Source organism: Erithacus rubecula, assembly GCF_903797595.1.
Source record: "Erithacus rubecula genome assembly, chromosome: 1".
Lineage (NCBI taxonomy): Eukaryota > Metazoa > Chordata > Aves > Passeriformes > Muscicapidae > Erithacus > Erithacus rubecula.
Window position 1 is genome coordinate 92,717,710 of NC_136658.1, and position 22,389 is coordinate 92,740,098.

Consider the following 22,389-nt stretch of genomic DNA (forward strand, 5'->3'; position numbering starts at 1 on the left):
CTTTGGGAATCAGTCTTCAGCCTGAATGATGTAGTTTTAATTATTATTTTGAATTACAAAACACATTTCATTAAGACAAAATGAAACAAGTTTGAAATATTTTCTCATTGTCTCAGTGCTCAAAAGACAGTCTTATTTACAATTTCCAGTGCTGCAGGTCTTTTTCTTAGCACAAAAATGGCTTAGAGAGTGTACAAGATCAAGCATATGAATTAGTAGTAAAGGATGATATCTCTGGATAAGATTGTTGCTCTCTACGGGTGCTGGTGGCTTGTTACAAAATCTTGTTATATTCTAAGCTTTTAAGGCAAAATGAATTGTGTAGGACATGAAAACAAATATGTTTCTTTTCAACACATTTTTAAGCTCATATAAATAGACTTTAACAAGTAATTGCTCTCTGGATTAACTGTGAATTTCATTTACTGCCCGACTCACTTGTGTGGTCAAACTACATTATTTAAGGTGATAGCTTCAGAATGATTGTAAATCATTGTTTTTTTCTAAAAAACGTTTCTCTTAAATACAGAAAAAGAAATCTGTACTTATAGATCTCTTAACATATAATTCAATCTTTTTCTTTAGTGATTAGATACAACTTAAACCTGCCTTGCTGCCTGTGCACCGTATTCACACTTGAGCAGAGACATTTTCAGTGGCAGGAGCAGTGCTGGAGTGGACAGAGCCATGGCAGGAGTGCTCAGGGCTGCCAGATGATACCTGCTCACCTTTCACCCAGCACAGCCAGCTTACCTAGGGCTGACCAAAGGTGATAAAACACACCTTTGCAGATGTAAATCATGGTTACAAAACAAATCTGCAATGGAATCAGACTTCAGCATCAGACATCCTGATTTTTATCCATTTGTTTCCTTCCATTGATGCTGTTTACAGTAAGGTAGCACCTTATGTAGTGCTCAGGCTTAGCAGCTGAGGAGTGGCACCAGGGGCCCTGGGGATGCCAATCCCCAGCCAGAATGGACTGAAGGCTTGTCACAGCTCCTGGTCCTGGAGCAGCCTGCTTCCACACACCAATGTCCATCCCTGCCCAAAGCAGTCAGAGCTCAGAAGAGCAAAGTTCTGCAGTGTGACACACATCTCCTGCCAGGCTGCAAGCCAGAGCGAGCACATACCTGAGGACTTCATTCTGCCTTCAGCCCTGGTCTCTGTAGCTAAGACAAAAATGTCTCTGTGTTCCAGTAATAGTTTACAGGCACAATTCAGCTATCCAAGAGTGCCATTTTCTCTTTTAGTGTGTTATGGGGCATTTATTTTCCTTGGTTGTTAGGTCAGAGAGATTAATGTGTGACTGTAACAAGTACCAGATACTCTTTTAAAACCGTGGAAAGTTTTGAACACAGTGAAGGAAAATGTCAATTATCTGTCAAAGTATAGACCAAGGAGTTTAATACTGAAAGATGTAATTTAAACTTGAAGAGCAGTTTTCCCTTGAGTCCCTAATAGAGACAGAAAACAATGTTCTTTCGTGAATTTTGCTACAGCACTATACTGAAGTTGTTCAAAGTGACAGAAAAAAGGCATGTTGCATCTTTTTTGTGTGTCCCATGGCTTTATGCATACTGTCACATTTTTTCTTATATTTGCAACTCCATAAAATGTTTCTCATCTTCCATATATAAAAGTATTTGAAATCAGCATGCCATTCATCATTATCTACAACCTCCTCTCTTTAAGTTGTTGTAAATTGATGTAATGTCCAGAACAGGAGGAGAATATGAAAACCAGTCTAGCAAGTTCTTGGAATAGCTGTTGTACAGAAGTTGTTATTTGCTGCCTTAGTTACAAGTCCTCAGGCATTTTGTGTCATGTGTCAGTGCCCCTCACTGATGTGAGCTTGGTTTCAGTTACGGCCTGGAGCTACTCAGTAATGAGCCAAGCAGGGCACTTGGAGCACCAAGGGCACCTCAGGTTCTTTCCCTATCTGATATTCTTGGATAGATAAACTATTTAATTCTGTACCATGGGCTTCACCTTCTCTGTGGTCTCCCAAACTGCAGGTGTGCTTTGCTGTACTTTACTGTGGAAGGAGCCTTCAGAGGCTACCAGCATCTTGGCAGAGACAAAGTTGTTTTTATTCTATCTACTAACACCATGTATGTTCACTTACATGAATTGCTGTACAGGTGGTAAGTTACCCATTTTGATAAGCAGCAATATATATGAATATCTGGTTATCTCAAAAAATAATGTAATCCATAGTTTCTTTTGGCTTTCCTAGAGGTATTTGTTCTATTTCAGTCTGGTAGGTTTTATAATGCTGAGGTCAAATATTTGACTTTGGACTTTTTCTTACTGCTTCCCAGACTAGGTGAAGCAGCCTCAAGGGAATTTTTTGGAAGAGTTTATTCAGATGCTGACTGTCAATAGTATCACCAATATAATTTCAGAAATGGGTGATAATGGCTGAGTGTTTGCTGTCAAAATAGAGCTGGGGTCAAAAGTATTATTCAACTCCTGAATGCAAATCTCTTGTCACATTTCACTATGGAAGCAGCAGATAACTAGACTGAACTGAAACTAAAAAACAGTGTTTTTTATGACACAAATTGAACTCCTGCCAATGACAAATTTCAAGGTACATTGTGAAAATGAAATGATGCTATGCTAGCTGAAGTGCATGACATAACTATGAATAGATGTACCCATGTGTAGGGCACAGCTCCTACCTTTCTATACTTGGAGAAACAGTTTCACATGCACCAAGGTCGACAGAGTGGTTGTATCCTGCAAAGCTCATGTCATGCATGAAAGTACATGAAGACCATCTGGGAACTATAAAAATAGCCTGTCCTGGCTGGATGATTTGTGTGGTGGCCAAGGACTGATACACTCATTCAGGAAACGGCAAAACAATGTCAAACGTGTTGGGAAATAACCAGGCTTATTTTCATCCTTGGGAATGGCCTGGTATCTCATGGAACTAAATACACAAAGAGACTTTCAATCACACAGTTTCTGAATACCCTGAAGGAGTCTGTGTGAACTGAAATGATTCAGTGCAGGCAGTGGGAAATGTTAAGATTATTCTTAATATATTAAGATTTCAGGTTTAGTATATGTGAGACTGAGAGCAATAGTAGAGTTTAACTAGTATCTAATTTTTTCAAGTTTTTACTCTTTTAAAAGGGCTTTTTTAAAGTTTTCAGATGAGGTTGTATAAATTTATCTTTGAAAAAAAAAAAGGTGGCCATATGTTGGTCAGCTTTGTCCTGCTATCTCCAAATGGTTTATATAATGATCTTGTGAGAGGATGGTTTATAAAGCAGGACTGAAATTTTTTAATTTACTTACAAGAATGTAAGGCATACAACTTAAATCTGGGTAACATTGGCCAGATTTATTTTTTTTAAGCTCAGTCTAGGAAGGACAATTCAAAACCAAGAGTTGCATCTATGAACAGTGAAACTCAATTTCAGCCTTTCTATGAAGCAGAAGAAATGGAGATATTAACAATGACTGGTTTCCTGATGAGCATTTAATGTGTCACAGGTGTCACAACAGCAGCTTCTGAGCACAGTTTTAATGAGGTTATCATACCTAAATGACTTCTGTAGAAGCCCTTAACCTGAACACTGTAACTTGTGACACGTCCTCTGGTTTTTGTTGTTAATGGATATGCTAGATAAAACCGTGTTCTCCAGCCACATCAGGCAGTCCAGGCAGTGTTTTAAATGCTGTTAGGAAGTCTAGGAGATGCTATTAAGAGAATAGCTGTAAACCACTTCCCTGGTCTGGTTTAACATTAAATATCTAATTATTGCCATACATTTCTGACCTCCAAAGTGCCATTTTATGTTGAAGACTGTATTAGTCTGAAGGACCTATATTCAATTCTGTTAAATAGATTGTGAGTCCTCTAATGGCTTGTTCTGTCACTTATTTATATTACCTACCAGTAGAATGGTGTGTACAGACAGGGAATTCTGCTGTGCCCCATTGATTGAGTAAAAACTAAGTATATTTGTGTTTTCTTTCACACTTTTGGCTAAACTTGGATCAAGACTGGAGATTTGAAAGGCCCATGCCATTGTGTCCCAGTGCCTGCACTAGCAAATTTTGTTTGTTAACTTACACCAGACTCAGCCAAAATTTAATCTGATCTATGGGAAATAGGAACAACTGTAGACTTCAGAGGGAGTTTGATTTCTGAATCAACACAAGATTTGAGATGAACTCACAGCTCTTTGGTCTCCTGTTTGGTTTTTGTCATTATTATAATTGTATAAAAAGGAATGAAAAAAACTTCTTTTGAATGTGAAAGAACATACAGGATATACTCTGTACCATTAAAAACTTGGGGTTTGTCTATTTTTCCAGAGGTATGAGGGGATTTAGTGTAGAAGAATCTGTTCTTTCTTCATACAAGGACAGTTTGTTCTTCTCTCTGAAGGCAAAATCTTCAGAATAGTATTTTCACATTTAATATTGGTTATATTTCAGATCTTGTCTTGGGAATACTTACACTATAATTTTTCATTTTTCTCTGTGTAATCCCTTACTTCTGAAAGTGACATGAGTGAGTATTCTGCTTATGCCTGAAGAAAATGGATGATTTCTTGAATGACAAAAAGACCATTTTGAGTAAGAGGTATACTTATGGCACCCAGTCCCCTGGAGAAAAAAAAAAAGTAACACATTTATTCCACTTGCTGAATACAAGTCTTTATTCATGTGTGATCTTGTGGGGAAGGAGAAAATGGAGCTGGGTTTTTCCCCAGGTTTCTTGAGTGGTTTCAAGTGAGGGAATGTAGTGTGGGTGTTCCAGGAGTTGTGAAATCTTTGGAATACCAAACTGAAGCAGAAGCAATTGTGCAACTTTCCTGTTTTATAGCCTCACCTGTAATCAAAGTAAATGATGTTTCCCAAATACCATTAGAGGGTGCAATTAAACAGCAGGAATTAAATGGGAAAGCATTTCTTTGCTCTTGGAATGGAGCCTCTCTTCAGCTGGCATTCTCATCCACCACAGCTTTCACTGGACCACATTGCACACCTGGCAGCCTCTTCCTTCTTCACTGTGCCTGTGCCCTTGCCTTGCCATTGAAGCTTTTCTTCCATGTCCTGAGGATGCACATGCATGTTCTCAGTCCTGCCCATCAGCTCTCTCACCATGCAATTTGCCACCAGTCTCCTGAATTTAAGTCCTGCAGTGGAAGCTTGGCTCAGACCTTGCCCCCTGTGCAAGTTCACCATGTCTCTGCTCAGGCTCAGCTGGTTGGTTCCAGGGAGAAGCTCAGGGAATGGATTTTGCCTCTGCAGGAGAAAAATGGAGGTGACTGGAGAGGCTGTAGTGGTTGGTGGCCTTTGCAGCTTTAATTTTAACATTCCCATTGTAAGATACTTGATGATGTGTTATGTGTCTATGGTAATTTGTGTGTTCTGTGGTTCTATGTCCCATGAATTAGTGAATGAAGGCATCTAGTGTAAATGACTTACCCTTCCAGCTTCACTTCATAGGCATTTTAGCAACTGGCTTTTAAATTGCTTCATGTAAGAACAAAAATTAAATAAAAATGTCTTTGTAAGTGAAAAGGATCCTTGTAAAAAATTAAGTGAAAGTTGTAATTTCACTTTATATATGCTAATTGCCCTAGCTTAAAAATGTGCCTGCTGTAACAGAGTATTTGCTTAGAAAAGTGATTATAAAAGTTGGGACATGATATTATTCTCTCACTGGTTAGCTCACATGAAGTAAAATAATTTTAAAGATCTCACTGATATTAAAAGATATCAATTGCATCTTAGTGACTTTGTATGTCTTACAGAATTGTTTGCAAATTTAATAATAAAGAACTGGACCATACTTTGTGATGAAGTAATAGCAACACTCTGCTTGCATTTATGGTGCTATTGGCTTCATTATAACTCATTTTGAGTCAGTGATTTGTTTGTTATTTGCTTCTACCTCCACACTCATAGAAATATATTTGATTTCTTGTCCCCAGGCTTTTCTTTCCTCTACTTCTACTTTATAGTAAAAAATATGTAATTCAGTCAAGAGGTTGGTCATCAGAAGATGGTTGAGTACTTGACCCATCTTTGACCATGAGCATGTCAGGCACCCTCTGCTAAATTAAGAAGAGCTTTGTAGAAGCTCAGCAGAGAGGATGGATGCAGCTCTGCTGGTTGCTGCTGCTGTAACCAAGACAGAACCAGGAGGAGCAGAAAGTTCAGTTAAAGCAGGATTGGGGTCAGGTGAGCAGCTGACACAAAAGTGAATGTTTCTGATCTTTTTTAATTCATCAGAAACATTAAGAGTTCATACACACTGGCATTATTAGGCAGGTGGCCTAATTTGAGGTGGAACTAGAAAGGCTGTTGTTAGTTTTCCTTTTTGAGGAGCAGTAGAAAGGATTTTGTTCTTGTCACTAACAGTTGAAATCATCAGAGAGACTAGAGATTTGAATTCGTGAAACATGTTTTATGTTTATGTTCCCATTATGTCATATGAGTTGGGAGATTAATCTCTTAATATGAAAATTGGCATTTGCATGTGCATAAAACTTTACTTTTCTTAGACTATCATTATCATTATTGATTTTATACAAAAACCCATATTGTTTTGTTTTGCTGCATTTTATATTGTATTCCTTCCAAAAAGAATGCAAAGTTCATTACTAATTATAAGCAGTTTTCTTTGTCAATGAAATGTGCCTGAATTCCTGCTCTCCCCAAAAAAAGTCCTAAATGCTTGATCCGTGTGTATGATAAATGCTGTATTGGAGTATCCATTTCAGGTCTTAAAATTAGAAACCTGAGAATTTAAAAAGATACATGTTATAATCCTAATACTAGTGAGATCACATAAAGTAAAACCATTTAAAGTTATTTGTTTAACAGGTCTCCATTGCATTTTAGTGACTACATGTCTTAGAGAGTATTTTGCAGTTTTAATCATCATGGAAGACTTGTGCATAGGGTAGGGCTTAAAGTGTCAGCAGCTAAAAAGGAAAATTTCATAAGGAAATATCTGCAGTAGTATTTTCCTTTTTTCCAGTCTTACTTTCCTTTTCCTAAAGAGAACAAAAAGCTGTTACCCAGTCAGGTAATAGTGAAGTATTAGTATGAAATGTAGAAAAGGTAAAACCTTTTCTGTTTTTAAGATTTCTTTCACAAGCTTTTTAATTGGAAGGAGGATTATCTTCATCATTGTGTTTGGTGTGGCAAACCTGTCTTTTGGACCTAAGCATTCATAAACATCTTGAGGCATTTATCAAAAAAGAAGAGAAAGGAATAAATTCTTGCATCGTTGGAGTCTTACAGTTTTCATTGAGGTTTAGAATATCCCTTTTCTCAAGAGCTCCAGGTCAGCACTGTACATGCTGGTAGTCAGTAAAGACTTAAGGGGTGGCTCTTTGCTGGTGAGTTTTGTTTGATGGCCTTTTTCTAGTTTATACTACCAAAATACTGGTCACTGACAGCAGAGCCATGTTAAAAGGGGCATTGTCAAGAACAAATTTGGTTTCTTTTCTATCTTTGGATGCAGTCCCTGAGAAAAAGCATGCACTGAACAGTGTTTGTGTGCATTTCTAATAGTCAAAGGAATTGATTAAATATTAGCAGTTTATTAAGAGTTAAAAATTTCAGCAATTTTCAAATTAAATTTGATCCAAGTAAAATGCAGGTCATTATAAGCAAAAAGCTATGCTATTAATGTCTGTAGTTAACTGAGAAAGAAATGGTAGAGGGGAAAAAAGTACTTATGTTTTTTAAATTATACTTTTCAATTTTTTTAATAGTTCACTAAACTAGCTAAGTCCTATAATCAAGTGCTTAGGAGATAAATCCTTGACTCATAAAAATAATAAAAGATGTAAATAAATAGAGCTCCAGGGCATTAAAGTCTAGATCTGCAAGAATAAGTGGCTGATAAAAAATCAGTATGAAGAACAGCAGAGAAATTTAAAAATTATAATTTGATTATAATACTTTTTCCTCTGAAATACTTGTTGGGAAGAAAATATTCTCTGCTGTCTGGTGAGATGAGACATCTGAGGCTACCACCACAGCAGCCCATAAACCTGTAGCCATGTTGCCCTTTGCCCTTCCCAGTTCTGCCATCAGCCTTTCCCACGCATCAGCCTGTGGCTGCTTTCCCCTGTGGAAAGGACTCTGATCTCCTGTCAGAGACAGCTCTGCCTGCCTGAGTAGGAAGCAGCAGAGTTAATAAAAGGAGAATATTTTGATAATTGAATTACAGCCTCTAACAAACCTGTGGGATGTGTACACAAGTAGTATTTTCAGAAGGCTTTATTTTAGTCTAATTTATACGGATTTGCAGTGGGACAACAAAGGCTCTGCCATAAGAGCAGCCTCTCTGCCAGGCTTCAAATCCCTGCTCTGAAATACAGAGGCACTGGAAATTCTCATTGAAACACTGAAACTGTGTAAATATTGGCAAAATTGGATTTTCCCCACCTTCACTTTCAAACGACTGAACTATTTTTTGCTTACGCCTTCCAGAAAAAAAAAAAAAATTGCCTGAGGCAAAGACTTACTATGGAGCTTTACAGTCCAAATAGTTAAAATGGAGTCAAATCATAAATGATAATATAAGCTTATAATATGTCATGCTTAAATATAGCTATTGATATCTGCTCCTTGTATAATACTACAAAGGACCTTGAGTTTCTGTAGAAATAAGGAGACCAGTTTTATCTTCTGTTAATAAGAAAATGTAAAACATATGTAAAAAAATGTGCTGACGAGTAGAAAAAATATATGAAAATTTATCTTTGGACAAAGGCTCATATTGAAATCAATTTTTCATTGATGCTGGAAAACATTGAAATACATATGATTTGTGATTCAGCAGCCACATACTTGCAATAAACAAGTGATTTATTAATTAAGAGTGGTTACAAATCCTTGTTGCTTTTCCTGGTCCTTGCAAGTCTCTCAATTCTTTGATCCATAGTGGTTTTGTTTCAGCAACCTGTAACCAGGTGTAAAATGTGCTCTCCCGGGAGCTGGAAAATGCAAGCTTGAAACTGCTAATTCTTAAGTGAATACTTTAATCTTCAGTCTCTTAAATCTGTTATATCACTTCCACTGCCACCTTTCTCCTTTTTTTTTCTTTTCAAATAAAAGTTCTGAGTCAGTTCTCCACAGCCAAAAATACAAATTGGAGCCTGGATTTGGAGCGGAAATTTGAAGCAATGAATCCCAGTCTCAGACAAGTGTCTAATCCATGTCTACAGGAAAACACATAAATCTTTGAAACAGGCACATAACTCTCCCTATTTCTTGTAGAGGGAATTTCATAGCTAACTAGTCTTTGAGAATTAAGTTCCAGGAGCTGGATGACTAAAATACCCACTTGGTTACAGAATCCTTAGAAGATGTAATAGGCATGACAGTATGGAGCATTACCCTATCTACCTTCCTGCTTGTCTTTTCCAAATAAAATTTCTTTTTTCCGAATAAAATTAGTAAAGAGGACAGTGAGTATGATTGTTCCAGTTTGGAAAAATTGCTTCCCTTGAATTTGTGCTGGTACTGATGTTCATTTTAAAGCCATATGGAGGTTTTGCCTCTTTATAACCCTGGTGTAATTACTTTTTGTGTGAACTAGAAGACAGAAATAATCTGGGCAGTGTGGGTGGGAGCACAGCCACTGATCAAGGGAAGGGATTGTCCCTGTGTGTGTGACTCCTGTCAGATCACATCCAGATGCTGCATCTGGTTCTGTCAGCTGGCACAGAGGGATGTGCATGAGCTGGAGGGTGCTTGGGAGGACGCAGGGTGCTGGGGCTGGAGCACTCGCACTGTGAGCAGGGAGTGGGGGAGAAGTGATGGCTCTGCAGCACCTGGCAGCCCCCAGCACACACAGAAATCCTTGAGATGGAGCCAGGCCCCTCACAGCAGCACGGGCTGGTGGCTGCCTGAGACACAAGAGTGCAAATGGCAACAAGTTTGGACTGGGTTTAAGGAGAAGCTTTTCCCAAGGTGAGGAGTGAGGCAGTGGAGCAGGTGACCACCCCAAGGGTCTGTGCCATCCCTGTCCCAGGAGGGTTTCAAGCTCTGAAGGCTGCAAGCCTTGAGCAGCCTGGTCTGACCTTAGAGCTGGCCCTTCTTTGGGCAGGGATGGGACCAGAGACCTCCTGAGATCCCCTCCAGCCTGGAGGTACCTAAAATCCTACTGATGTTTAGCAGCAAGTATATGATTGACATATACTTCAGCCTTTCTGATCAGCTCTAGCTTCCCTGGAGTCCTTCTTAGAGGGAAGGCCAAAAATGTAGGATCGTTTTATTCTCTGATAAAGTGATTCTTGTCCAGGGATTAAAACCTTTAAAAGCTTCTCAAACTCTGTATGTATGGATTTAAGGCTTCAGTTCTCTGTATCTTGATTTTTTAAAGCAGGGGAGTGCTTTTTTTATTTAATCTGAGCTAACTAATAGCTGTGACATAATATATTAAAATCCTTCCTGAGAAGTATTTAACTGAATTTTTTTATGAAAACCTTAGATTATGTCATGTCTGTCTCTGACTCCCAAAGGATTTTTTAGTTCATCTTAGTTTCTAGGCTGTTTAGCTTTTTCCAAAAGGAGGTTAAAAAGCTTTCCTCTTAGCATTGCCTTTTAATCTACAGACTTTGCTATTTATATTAGGGCTGTGTAGGACTCCATGATGCTGCCACCAGAAATGTGATTCTCTGTCATTTTGTGTTGTTCATTCTTCACCCACAAAAAGCCAGGAAAATCTGAAATGAGAAAGAGACTGCCTCACCCCTCTTGGACTTTTACAGCATGTAAAGAGGGGAGGATGGATTAAAAGGCAGATAATAGTGTGATAATGTTGTACAACTTGGATTATATTACTAGATACACTGTGTATGAATTTTCTCTATTTAAATCCTATAGTACATCAAGAGGAGAAGACAAATCAGTATCGAAGTTGGTGGCTGAGGTAGTTTTTATTAGGCAGAAATTTCTCACCCTTAATTCTTTGTATTGATTTTTAATGGCAAGTTGCTCTACAAAATATTTAGCAATGTGAATGCAGAACAACCCAGAAACAAGCTTTTTATTTTAGTGATTGCTTAGAAGTTTCTGCAGGCGTTCTTTGAAAGTAAATTATTTCATTTTATCCATCTTGCTTCCCTCTCCACCTTCCAACAAGGAAAGCAGTCCTATACCTTCCATAAAACAGAGACATTTAATAACCCTTCTCCACAGCTCAAACCAATATAAGGTGGATGGTTATGTTAAAAAAAAAAAGAACACACATACACAAAAATGCTGCAACAGATTTCCACTAAGAACTAATACACAGCAGTTAAATATGCTGAATTTATGTGTATTTTTTTTCTGTTCCACTGTGCTGCCCTATACAATCTTTGTCCTTTCAGCTTTTAACATTGACATTCTCTTAGGATTATTCAAGGGAAAACATGAAGTATTTATAGCCATAGTTAAAATCTTTATAAATAGTTTATAATAGAAACTGCCATAATAAAAGTTTTAAATAGTTTCCATTATAGTTCTTTGTTTTTATATATTCTAAAATTTACAAAATACTTGTTTTGGGGGGATAAAATTTTCCATGCTGCGAGCCTGAAAAGTATTTTTCTTCATTAATTTGGATTGTAATCCTTTCAGCTATTTTGGAATTATAGACAAATAGGGGAAATGCTTTTTCCCTTTGTACAGTAATAAAAATAAAGAAAATCTTCAGATACGTTTTTAACAATACTACAGGGGAAACGAACGAAGGTTGAAATATGTGGCAAGATTTCCTTCCTTTGCTTTCTGAGGGGGGAAAAAACCATTGAAAATGATGGAAAAATAACATCAAATTGTTTCCAGTAACATCTGCTGAGCTTATTAGCAGAAACTAATAAAAACACACTCCCTTAATGACATCGCTACACATTCGCTGTGCCTGAGGCCATCCAGACATGAGCTAGCTGAGCTAGACCTTGGTGGCTCTGGCTTACTGGGCAGTTCCCAGATTGTGAAGTGTCAGGGATGTGCCCATCTTCACCTCCCACCAGTGATGAACACTGGTCCTTCTCCTGTCCTTTGCTGCCAGGAACCTGCAGCTGTGTGGGGCCAGCCTCCATGGCTGGAAAAGCATAGGTTGGTTAGCCTAGCACAGATTTGTGATGGTTTATCTCAAGTAATGTTCTTCTAAGTCCAAGAGAAGATTTTATCACTTAAGTTACCAGTGTTGTCATGAAACAGTAGTACCAGAATGGTTTTCACTCTTATTCTCCAACTGTACTTGTGTCAAGCTGTCCTGGAAGATACTAAGCCAGGATGAAATTCATGTATGCATGGAATTGAAACAGGTTTTGTTGGGTATCTGGGTCCTGTGGATGGATGTAGCACACAAACCTGCAGGTATGTGAACCAACAGGCCCTCCTGCAGCGTGGCAGTGCTGTGTCTGTGCTGCCACTTGTCTGGAGAGATTTGGGAATGCCTTGCACCTCTGGGACAAAGGGATAAGGTACAGGAACCAGTCTCAAAGCCCTTTGTGCTCACTCCTCTGGCAGTGCTCAGGTGACCTGTCTGTGGCATGTTGGGTACTGGAGGTACCTACCACTGTACTGGGCTCTGACACCACTCACCATAGTAAAAGCAGTATTGGTCTGGATTTTATAACAAGGATTTACCCTCAGGGTGGTGTAGGAAGCAGTCTGTATAAGGAACATGGTAAAAAAACACACATGGATGTTTTTTCCTTACCTCACTCTTCAAAAATAAGGTGCCCAACCAAGACACAACGCAATTCTGCAGTTAAACACTCAGATTTGGAAAAATCTGTATTTGGAAAAATCAGGATTTTGACCTCAGCTATCACTTTTTCCATTTTTAGCAGCAAAGATAAAAAACAGAAATAATTTTAAAAGTCTTATTCAGATATTCTGCCTTTTCAGCAAATCCTTCAGACTGTCTCTCATTTGTCCTTCCAGGCCCATTGCTCTTATGTTCCTTGCCCTGCAATTGCCTCATTTAAAATGGGTGCCATGGCTGGTAATCCCCGCTGCCCATACAGCAGATGGCTCTGAGCCTTTGGGAAGTTTCTGGAAGCTCTTTTTGTGTCCCAACAGCACACTGTCAACTCAAAGCCAGTGTTTTCTTTACTAGACCATGGTTTGTCTCATCACAGTTGGTGCCTGCTGGTGCCCATTCTTACAGACCAGTTTGGGACTCAAGATACTTCACATTTATTTTAGTGTATATTTACTATTCAGTGTCAGCTGAAAAAGAAACTGCACTTTATTTTAGCTTTTTTGGGGTACGTTCATTCTGGAGGTTCACCTGTGTCCAGGTGTATTAAGTGAAAAGTTAAATTTGAGGTAGCATTAATACATTTGACCTCTCACCAAAATTAAAGAAAATGGGATATTCTAGAGCAATTGTGCCATCTTTTTAAAGTTCCATCTTCCTGAACATTTTTGAGCACGTAGTGCTGCTTGTAAGATCTGAAGCACATTTTTGTTGTGTGATGTGCATGGAAACGCACGCGCACGAAGACAGTGGGTTACTACACCATCAGACAATCCTGTATTTTGGCCTAATTGGTTTGAAATGAGTGGACACATACCATTGTCCCTGGGTTTGTCCTAATTGCAATTTTGTGCTCATGTAAGGAAGAAAATCCTTGGTTCTGTTTAGTGGCAGCATTCCCAATTGACTTCAGTTGTTCCAAGACTGATGAGGTATCTTGGTTCTCAAACTAAATCCAATCATGTGTTTTGATTTCTCAAGCCTCTGTAATTCCTTCTTTTTTTTATTTTAAAACAATTACTTCCATTTCGTTTGCAAGCTCTAGGTCTACTGTCAACCATTGCTTTTTTTTTTTGACTTACCAGACCTTTCCATGTAATATATTAGTGTAAATAATATTTCTGTTTATTAAAAAAAAGATGAAGGTGCCTCTTCTTCGAACGAAGCTATGAAGGAGGTATAACACAATTGCACTAATTAGAAGAGCGACTGTGGAGTTTTTTTCCTTTTTTCCCCTTAGCAAAGAGACAAAAAAGGAAAAATCAATACTGGAAAACCCATTTTATTCTGCAGCAAAGGCATTTGGAAAAGATCCACTTGAACTCTTAGAACTGAAATGCTGGAAGCAGATGTAATTAAGTAAACCAGCTGAGAACTGAAAAACAACCTGATCAAACTAAGGGATTATAAGTATGAAAGATCTGATGCACTGTTCAGAATCTTTTGATAGAGGAAGTAAAGTTTGCTGGGAATTTGGTGATTAAAGGCTTGTCTTCTGTTGATGATTAGTTATTTTGCTCTGGGAATTGTTGATTAATTGAAGAATGTTTGAATAGGACTTACAAATTGTTGGAATATCTCTTGTTGCCCTTTCTTTAAATAAATAGATGTGGGTTTGGTTCCAAATGGCTCTTCAGTTTGAAATGTAATTTATAATTTAATGAAAAGTAGTATTCATGCAGAAATAAAGTTTTCTGCAATTACATCCACCAAAGTATTTAACTGGCCAAATTATTTTTATAAATATCTTTGTGGTACTTTTTTTTCTTAATTTTATTTTTTGATAGTTTACTGGATTCAGTCTTAGTTTGTTGACATTTTTGCCAGGACAGGATAATCATTTTGATAATTCATTGCAGATTTTTAAAATAATAAATACAGTAGGAGCAGTTACGATATAAAAAAAGATTCATCTGTTCAAAGGCAGCTCTTTATAGATACTGCATAGTAAACCAATCTTCTCCCTGAACAAAATTTTGATTTTATTTAAATAAAAACCTTATTTTTGTCAGGTTTGCCCATACAGCCTTTGATTCATCAAGAGTGACCTCTTGAAGACAGAATTGCAGGTTAATTGATTGCTACCACATGTCTGTAGGTGGTATTCCTTCTTTTTCTCTGATTGGCACCAGATTTGGAACACTGCTATGGTTGAGCTCACTGTCTAATAGTATGAAATACCCTAATGTGTCAGGATCCAAAGTAGGCTTTTATTATAGCTGTGCCATTTTTTTCTGAAGCTCTCAGGTACAGATCCAGTTACAGCTTTTCATCTGAGTGTGGTTTTACAAGCAGCAGTGAGAATGGGAATGAGCTGCAGCTCCCCGGGATTGTTTTGGTTTAGTGTGGTCTTTTAAAAATCAGCAGAAGGTCACTATAAATAAATAGACTTAAAACCAAAATAAGAGCCAGGCTTAACATTTGGCAGTGCAAGATTTCTGACAAGCCTATTGCCTTCTGTTATTGAGGTCCCTGTCCTTACTGATGTGCTATAAACATGGTTGACAGACATCTAAGTGAGACAGTGCATGCTGTACAGCTCAATAGCCATTCCCAAAGGAAATCACTCTGTTCTGGGGAATCTCAGCTTTTGTTTGTCCCAAAACAACAAATTTGCTACTGCTCTTATAAAGAAAGCTTCAAAATATTAACAGTATAAGTGATGCAAGGACATCTTTGAGCATCTGTAACAAGTATAGAGCAATAGATCTGAGATACTTGAATCACCTCATTTTTGTCACTGAATGGTTTGGGTGGCATGTGGTGATCATTTACAGAGTGAAGATAGTTAACATATTTGCGTCCTCATTAAGAAAGGCCAGGGAAATATGGTGCAACTCCTATTGTGAGCACATCTGGATTTGCTTTCTTAAGTGCAAGGTCTCTAGAATGGGCGACTGTTTATATTTTAGATTCAGTTTTTTTGAAACAAGGTATCTTGGTCAAGCCTTACAAGGAGGAATCAAGAAGTCATGCTTGTTCAAGCTGCATTTTGAACAGGGTTCACTGTTAATATGGTCACTGACATGAGTGGAATTAGGAAAGAACCATTCTTCCATGCTTTATACCTTGTAATTAGGTGGAGTGTGATGCTCTCAATTCCCTTGTCAGGCTACTTTTGAAGAAAAGTTGTTTTGCTCCTTAAGTTCATGAAATGGCAGGAGAGACTGTGAGGGGAGAAGAAGCAGAGTGTGCTCTTTTCCTCTCCCAGAAGTTTGGTTTGGCATTTTGAGAAAGCAGAATGCTGGAGTTTCTCCTTGAGAAGAGGCAGCTGTGATCAAAGCCAAGACTGAGGAATGCATTGGTGAGGGCCAAGCAGAGCTCGTTAGCCTTTGGGGAAGAGCTGCTGGTTCTGACTCTGTTCTGCCTCTATGGTTAGACATAGCCAAGAAATACAGAAGTGTAGGACTCATTGAAAGTTTCTGATGAAAGTATTTTTCAACAGAAAACACAGAGATTGCCTAAATGACTCATTTTATGAGAAGTGGCTTCTGGCTTTAGGAAATGTTTTTCATTAAGCTACGGAGCATATACAAAACAGTCACACATTGATTTGGCTGTGCTGTCATGATGCCTTCCTAGAGTCTGCTTTAGTAATTACATTCACATTCTCTTCTCTGAGATGGGGAGACTGTTGGGTCCTGGAAAATGCACTTTGGTGCACAGATCCATCTTGGATGAGAAAATGGGAGCATAAGTGTGTGAACTCTGGTTCCCATGCAGAAGGGCATCAAGTCAACAACATTAAATGTTTGAACTTTCTGGAATGTTTTCATTTTTATGGAACCTCTGCTTTTTGCCTTTTTTTCATGAAAGCAAATACACAATTTCTCTTCACACCTCCTTATCATTTTAATGACAGTGTTGTTGTCATTAAAATTTCAGTTGTGAAAAGACATTTTGACCTCTGCAGGAAATAAATGAAAATTTGTGTTTTTCGGCTGGGGTTTGGAGGTGAACGGGGTGTGGGGGAAGAAGGGGAGAGTGTTTATTTTACCACAGTGACCCAAAAAAAGCCCCTCCCAAGAACTGACAACTGCTCAGCACTCAGTTGAAGCAGACTGGAGCCTGCAGAATTTTTCAAGGTATGAGATGGGGGCCAGAGCAGCCATCTGATAAATTTCTGTCAGCAAGGCTGGATGCACAAATGGGAAATACCCAAGTTCCTGTTTAGGTTTCAGGTTTAGGTTTTAGTTTTGGTGTTTTCCCTAAATGTCTGACCTGTTTCTGCCTTCCTGAGGGGAAGACTGACTGGTAATTCCCAGTCTCTATGGATGGCATGCTGGCTCAAGTAGCAAATGTGAACTCATTTCCCAAAATAACCTTGGCTGTCCCCTGCTCCGGGGTTGGCCTGGAAGGCAGGGCATGGCCCTGGAGGACCCAGTGACCATCATTTAGAAAAGAGGCAGAGGAGTTGATTCTTTAGATGCTGTTTCAAAATTAAAAATATCATTTTCCCTTGATTCTTCAGCTGGGTCACCCTTTTTTATGGCAGCAGTGCTAAAATATGCCTGGCAAAGAAAGAGCAATCTTTTTGAGAAGGGGGATGATCGGATGTAAATAAACTATTCTTAGCTGCCCTGGCTATCACTGTGCTGAACCATGGCTATATGTGAGGAGCCTTCTCCAGAGCCACTTGCATGGTCCATTATCAGGATTGCCAGTGCTCCAGGAAGGTTTAATTTGAGAGCAGTGGTATGTTGGTGCACAGAGCCAAATCAGGTCCTGTGGTTACTCTGGGACTCAGGCTGTCCTGGCTGCCCAGGGCACAGGGAAACGTGCTGCAGTTTTAGCTTCACAGGAAGCAGTGAATGCCAGGTGAGCCTTTTGGTTCAGCAAATGACAAGCAGCCCTAGAAGCATAATGATGGTATTTGAGGTAATATCCTTGGTTCAGCAAATGACAAGCAGCCCTAGAAGCATAATGATGGTATTTGAGGTAATATCCCAGACTTTTAACCCTATATGGGAAGCATTCCTGCAAACCTATCCTGATAGAGCTAAGAGTTGATTGTTTATTTAAAATAGGTGTTACACTTAATTTTGAATGATTGTGACAACCCATCCATCCATTGGTGGGGTTTGTATGTTTTGCATCCATTATATTCTGGGAAGTCATTTGGCTCAGGTCACATGTTTGGGCATTCTTAAATATCTACAGGATGACAAGCCAAACTTTTTAAGTAAGGTTGAAGTAAATAGAATTTCCCATTATGTGTAATTGGCTGCAGGAAAAAGTGTTTCAAGTAAAGAAAGTTCAAACATGTTTGAATGCTTCTTGCTAATCCTCTTGACATTTTGAAGAATTAAGATGTTATTGCTGGTTTAAATGTGAAGCATCTCCAAAGGCACATCAGTATTGTTTATAAACTGCACTTCATTTCTTTTAAAAAACTATTAATCTAGGTAATACCAGTTGTCAGTAACAAAAGGAGGCTGTCAATTAGCAGAAATAAATCTACCACAGTGGTGACTGAAAGTTTCTGTGATTTCCTACAGAAGTTTACATTTCTACATTTAAAAAATATATTGAGGGGAAGGCTAATTATTTGTTCCTTACGAGTCAGTCTTGGAGATACATAAAACATAAGTGTTCCTCTCATTCCCACCATGTCTTTTTTATTTGGGCTTTTATTTGAACTGTTTATTTGCAGAGAAGAAGGGAATCAGAAAGAGCATTAATTAAATTGAGTGTGGTCAGCCAAATTTCTAATGAATAGAATTCTCTGGGTAAAAACCAAAATCTGTGTCTTGCTTTGGACAAATCTTTACATCTTAAAAATCTTTACATCTTTAAAATCTTTACAGTTGTGTATCTGTTTGCTACATAGGCATCTGTGGGAGAGAGGAAACCTTAAATATATGGGTTGTGGTCAGCTGGTTATTTATGGCATAGTAACAATGTGTGTATAAAGATATGATCTGACACGTGTCAAAGTATTGTAAATTCACCTATTACTGGGTGTACTTGGGATTCTGATATAAAGGTAGCTGCTATGGAGGGGCTTTTTCTGGAGCTGGGAGACTGTTTTGCAATCATGCCGATTTTCTCTGATTTTAATTAATTTAAGAAAAGTCATTTTTAGAAAAACAAACAAAACCCAGCATTCTTCCTTTCCCTTGCCACCCCTTTCCCAAAGCAACCCTCTGCATATGGGACCATGTTAATATCTAACATTGTCAGGATGCATCCAGAAATGGCATTTAAATGATTTGATTTTTTTTTTAATAAAGTTCATCTTACCACAGAGTACGTCATTGCTGAAACTGAATTTTTGTAAGCGGTTTCATCTTTACCAACTTTCCTACCACCAAACTCTGAAGCAGCTATTTTTAAAATGCTTTTAAAAGTGGGTTGTTTGGTTTTTTTTTTCAACCCACAGCTATCAAATTCTCTTGATTTATTACTATCATGGTCATAGCAACGATACAGATGTATTTTAAGCATGCGGAGATTAAAATGGCCTTAACTGTTGCTGTGAATATCTGTCTTGTTCTTCACTGTACGGCAGTGATTATGCAAAAAAGGCACAGGAGGTTATTAATTATTCAGCTCCAAGCCTGTTTATCTGGAAGAAGCATGTATAAAGTTATACTGGAAGTGGTGCTTTCACTGCCTGCAGTTGCCAGCCTTGGTAACTTCAGTCCTAACCACGATCAGTGCTTCCAATCTCCTAATCATGTGGCAGAGAAGTTTGAACCCATTTTACAGATGAGGCATTGAGGAGAAAAGAGACTGAGTGGCTTCCCAGGGCAATACGTGGCATGTGTGACAGGAATGGATGTTGGATACAGCTGATGCTGTCCTCAGCCAGAATCTTAGCAGAAAGCAGTCATCCTTTCCAAAGGACATGAAATTTTCCTTATGGAGACGGAACAATTTTCAGTACTTTGTTTCGTCTTGTTGTCCAAGAAATGCAAACTGTAACAATTAAGACTCAAGTATTTGAGGAAGATGTTTGCCAAATTAGCAAGCTATGGTTTCATAAGAAAAAACAGCATCCGAGCTATTGGTGAAATACAGCCCGGGATAATAAAAGGCTTACCAGGGTTCGAAAGACCTCCATTTACATAAATATGCAAAGACATCTGTTAGAGTCATGAGTGACCTGCTGGTTTAAACCATCAGCAGGGGAAGCATCCTCGATCACCATCGCCTCGGTAGCAGGTGCTACGTTAGGCAGCAGGAATTACTGAAGAGGTTTTCGATGAACAAAGACGACCTTTCCACTTGCCAAGAAGAGGCAAACGGGAAGTCGAAACGCCCAGCACACGCCTACGGTCTTTCATTTGTGCGCGCGCTGAGAGCCCCGTGTGCGCCCGCAGCCAAAGCTGTGTGTGATCACTTATGGCATGGTGTGGCTGACACAGCTGCAAAGTTTATGTCTGAGGAGTACTTAGGTCTTTTGAAACCAAACTACTTAAGTCAGATTCCCAAACAGGAATGAATCATCAAGATTTAATGGAAAACGTTCAAAACAAATTTATCATCTAAAGCCACTGTTTTTATTACCAGAGTATATGCCCAAAATAGTAATGTAAAACTGTAATCCTAAAGGTTGCAATTACTTAAATGACAAATTGGAGTTTAATTCTTCTCAACATTATTCAATAGAGACATTATAATATTACAACTTTGTATAATGCAAGGGTATTTGTCTTCCCTGTTGGCTCAAGTTATATGCTGTTCTCTCTTTCTCTTTCCGTCCTGTCCCATTCATTGTATAATGTGGTTTTGTAAGGGAAGAATCTGTCTTCAGTGCATGAACAACTGGACAAAAAATTACAAATTCAGAGCTGCAAAAATATTGTAATTTGGTGTGTTATACATGACTAATTGACAGCAATTCTGAAAACACACAGTAAAGAGAAGTCTCCAAAGAACCTGTAGTAAAGCCACACAAGTAAAGGATTTGGCATCAGAAAAGTCTTCCAATATTTAAAATGTTCCTTCTGACTCTCTGGTGTATGTTAGATACTACTCCTGAATTGTACTAAAAGGTGCAGTACAGTACTTGATTCACAGTATTTAATGGATGCCTCACATTGGGACGTTGCAGCTCTTATAACTTTATGACATCTTTAAATATCTTAACAATTCCCACACCTGTTTTGATAACACATTTCCTTGTGAATTAAGATAAAACAAAACCTGTTCTTTTCTCTCCCTTTGAACAGAGCGTGGATCACACTTCTCGTAAACCTCATCATATTGAGGTTGGGCTAAGATGAGCATAACCAGTGACGAAGTGAATTTCTTGGTGTATCGCTATCTCCAGGAATCGGGTAAATTCCTTGTCTTTCTTCATAACTTCTACTCATAAATGAAGTGGGAAAATTGCCTTTTTGCATGGTATTGCTCTAGGAATGTTGCCTTGATTGTTTCAGACTGACAGACTAAATATTTCTTGCACAAACCCCTGTTCCTTTGAAATCATAGACTACAACATAATAAAAGTGCAAACATGCACAGGTACAAAATAAATATTGCAGTTAGGCAAAACAAGAATTAAATAAAATTATGTTAACAAATGCTTTGGTAGTTATGTCAGCCAGTCATTTTTGGCAGCATATGCAAAAAAAGCACATGTATGTTGTATCTTTTTTTCTTACTTACTTGAAATTGTTTACACTGGGTTTATGTTGCCTCTAAAGAGAAATTTGGGTGCAAGTTTCTGATGTTTTAGACCATTCTTAGGGTAACTAAGTATGTAAACTGTGCTGCACAAGTGTCATAATGGTTCTGTGTCCATACCACTTCCACCTCTACCTGTTTTCATATTGGAAAATACCACAGGGCTTTAAAATATTTTTAACAAATTAAATTGAAACTTACATTTTGGGTTTATTTATATCCAGTCTTTCCACTCTGACTTCAAGAAGTAGGAAGTCTTAGCTAATGGAAAATTACTAATTCTGTTACTGTAGAGATTATAGGGAAGCTGAGAAACATTGACAAAGGATTTGTAACCAGCATCACAGTTTACTTGGTACTGACCCTATGTTTTGTGTTGGTAAAAGTAGAATTGGCTAAAAATATTTCATGTTTAACATGCTGAAACAAATAGACAAAAAGATCTGTGGAAAATAAATGCCATCCTGTTAGAAGACTTGAAGCCAGTTTTAGAATAAGCCCTCAAGACCCAAGAGATGTCTTGTACAGAGAACCAGAATCCAGCAGGTAGAAGATACTGCCTTAGCCTTCTTGGGTTGGTCACTGCAGCTGATATTCATTAGATACATTATTTTGAGTTGTTTCTTCCACTTGCAAGATTATTTCAACCCCAGGAAACTGAATCTCTATTCAAAGAATCTCCACTTAAATTAAGAAGGTTTATCATAACTTTTTAGGGTTTGTTTTTTTTAAAGCAGTTCTTTGAGAGTCCATAGTTGGCCTGTGTTAGCTGTTGTCTCACACTCTCTAACAAAGGAGCTTATAAAAAGTTGTCTAGGTCTGGTGTGTAAATAGATGAAAGAGGAATGACTAAAACTAAAATTTCATCCAGACAAAAATTACTTTTAAAAATAAGCCATTTTGTACTGCACTGGAAAGAGCTTTTAGACATTAGACCAGTGCAGTAGTGGATGTAATCAAAGCATAAAGAATCCTGAAGTTATTTTACATTGTTATGT

General features: G+C 38.2%; 1 protein-coding gene across 2 annotated transcripts in view; it reads left to right on the forward strand.

The window, feature by feature from the left end:
* Nucleotides 1-22,389, forward strand: part of TBL1X (transducin beta like 1 X-linked) — a 187,970-nt gene that overhangs the window by 114,635 nt on the left and 50,946 nt on the right. For both annotated transcript variants that reach the window (XM_079298889.1, XM_079298890.1), the window contains one exon: nucleotides 20,935-21,042. In XM_079298889.1, the coding sequence (XP_079155015.1) occupies nucleotides 20,985-21,042 (58 nt within the window). In that variant the 5' untranslated portion in view covers nucleotides 20,935-20,984. The remainder of the gene's footprint in view (nucleotides 1-20,934; nucleotides 21,043-22,389) is intronic.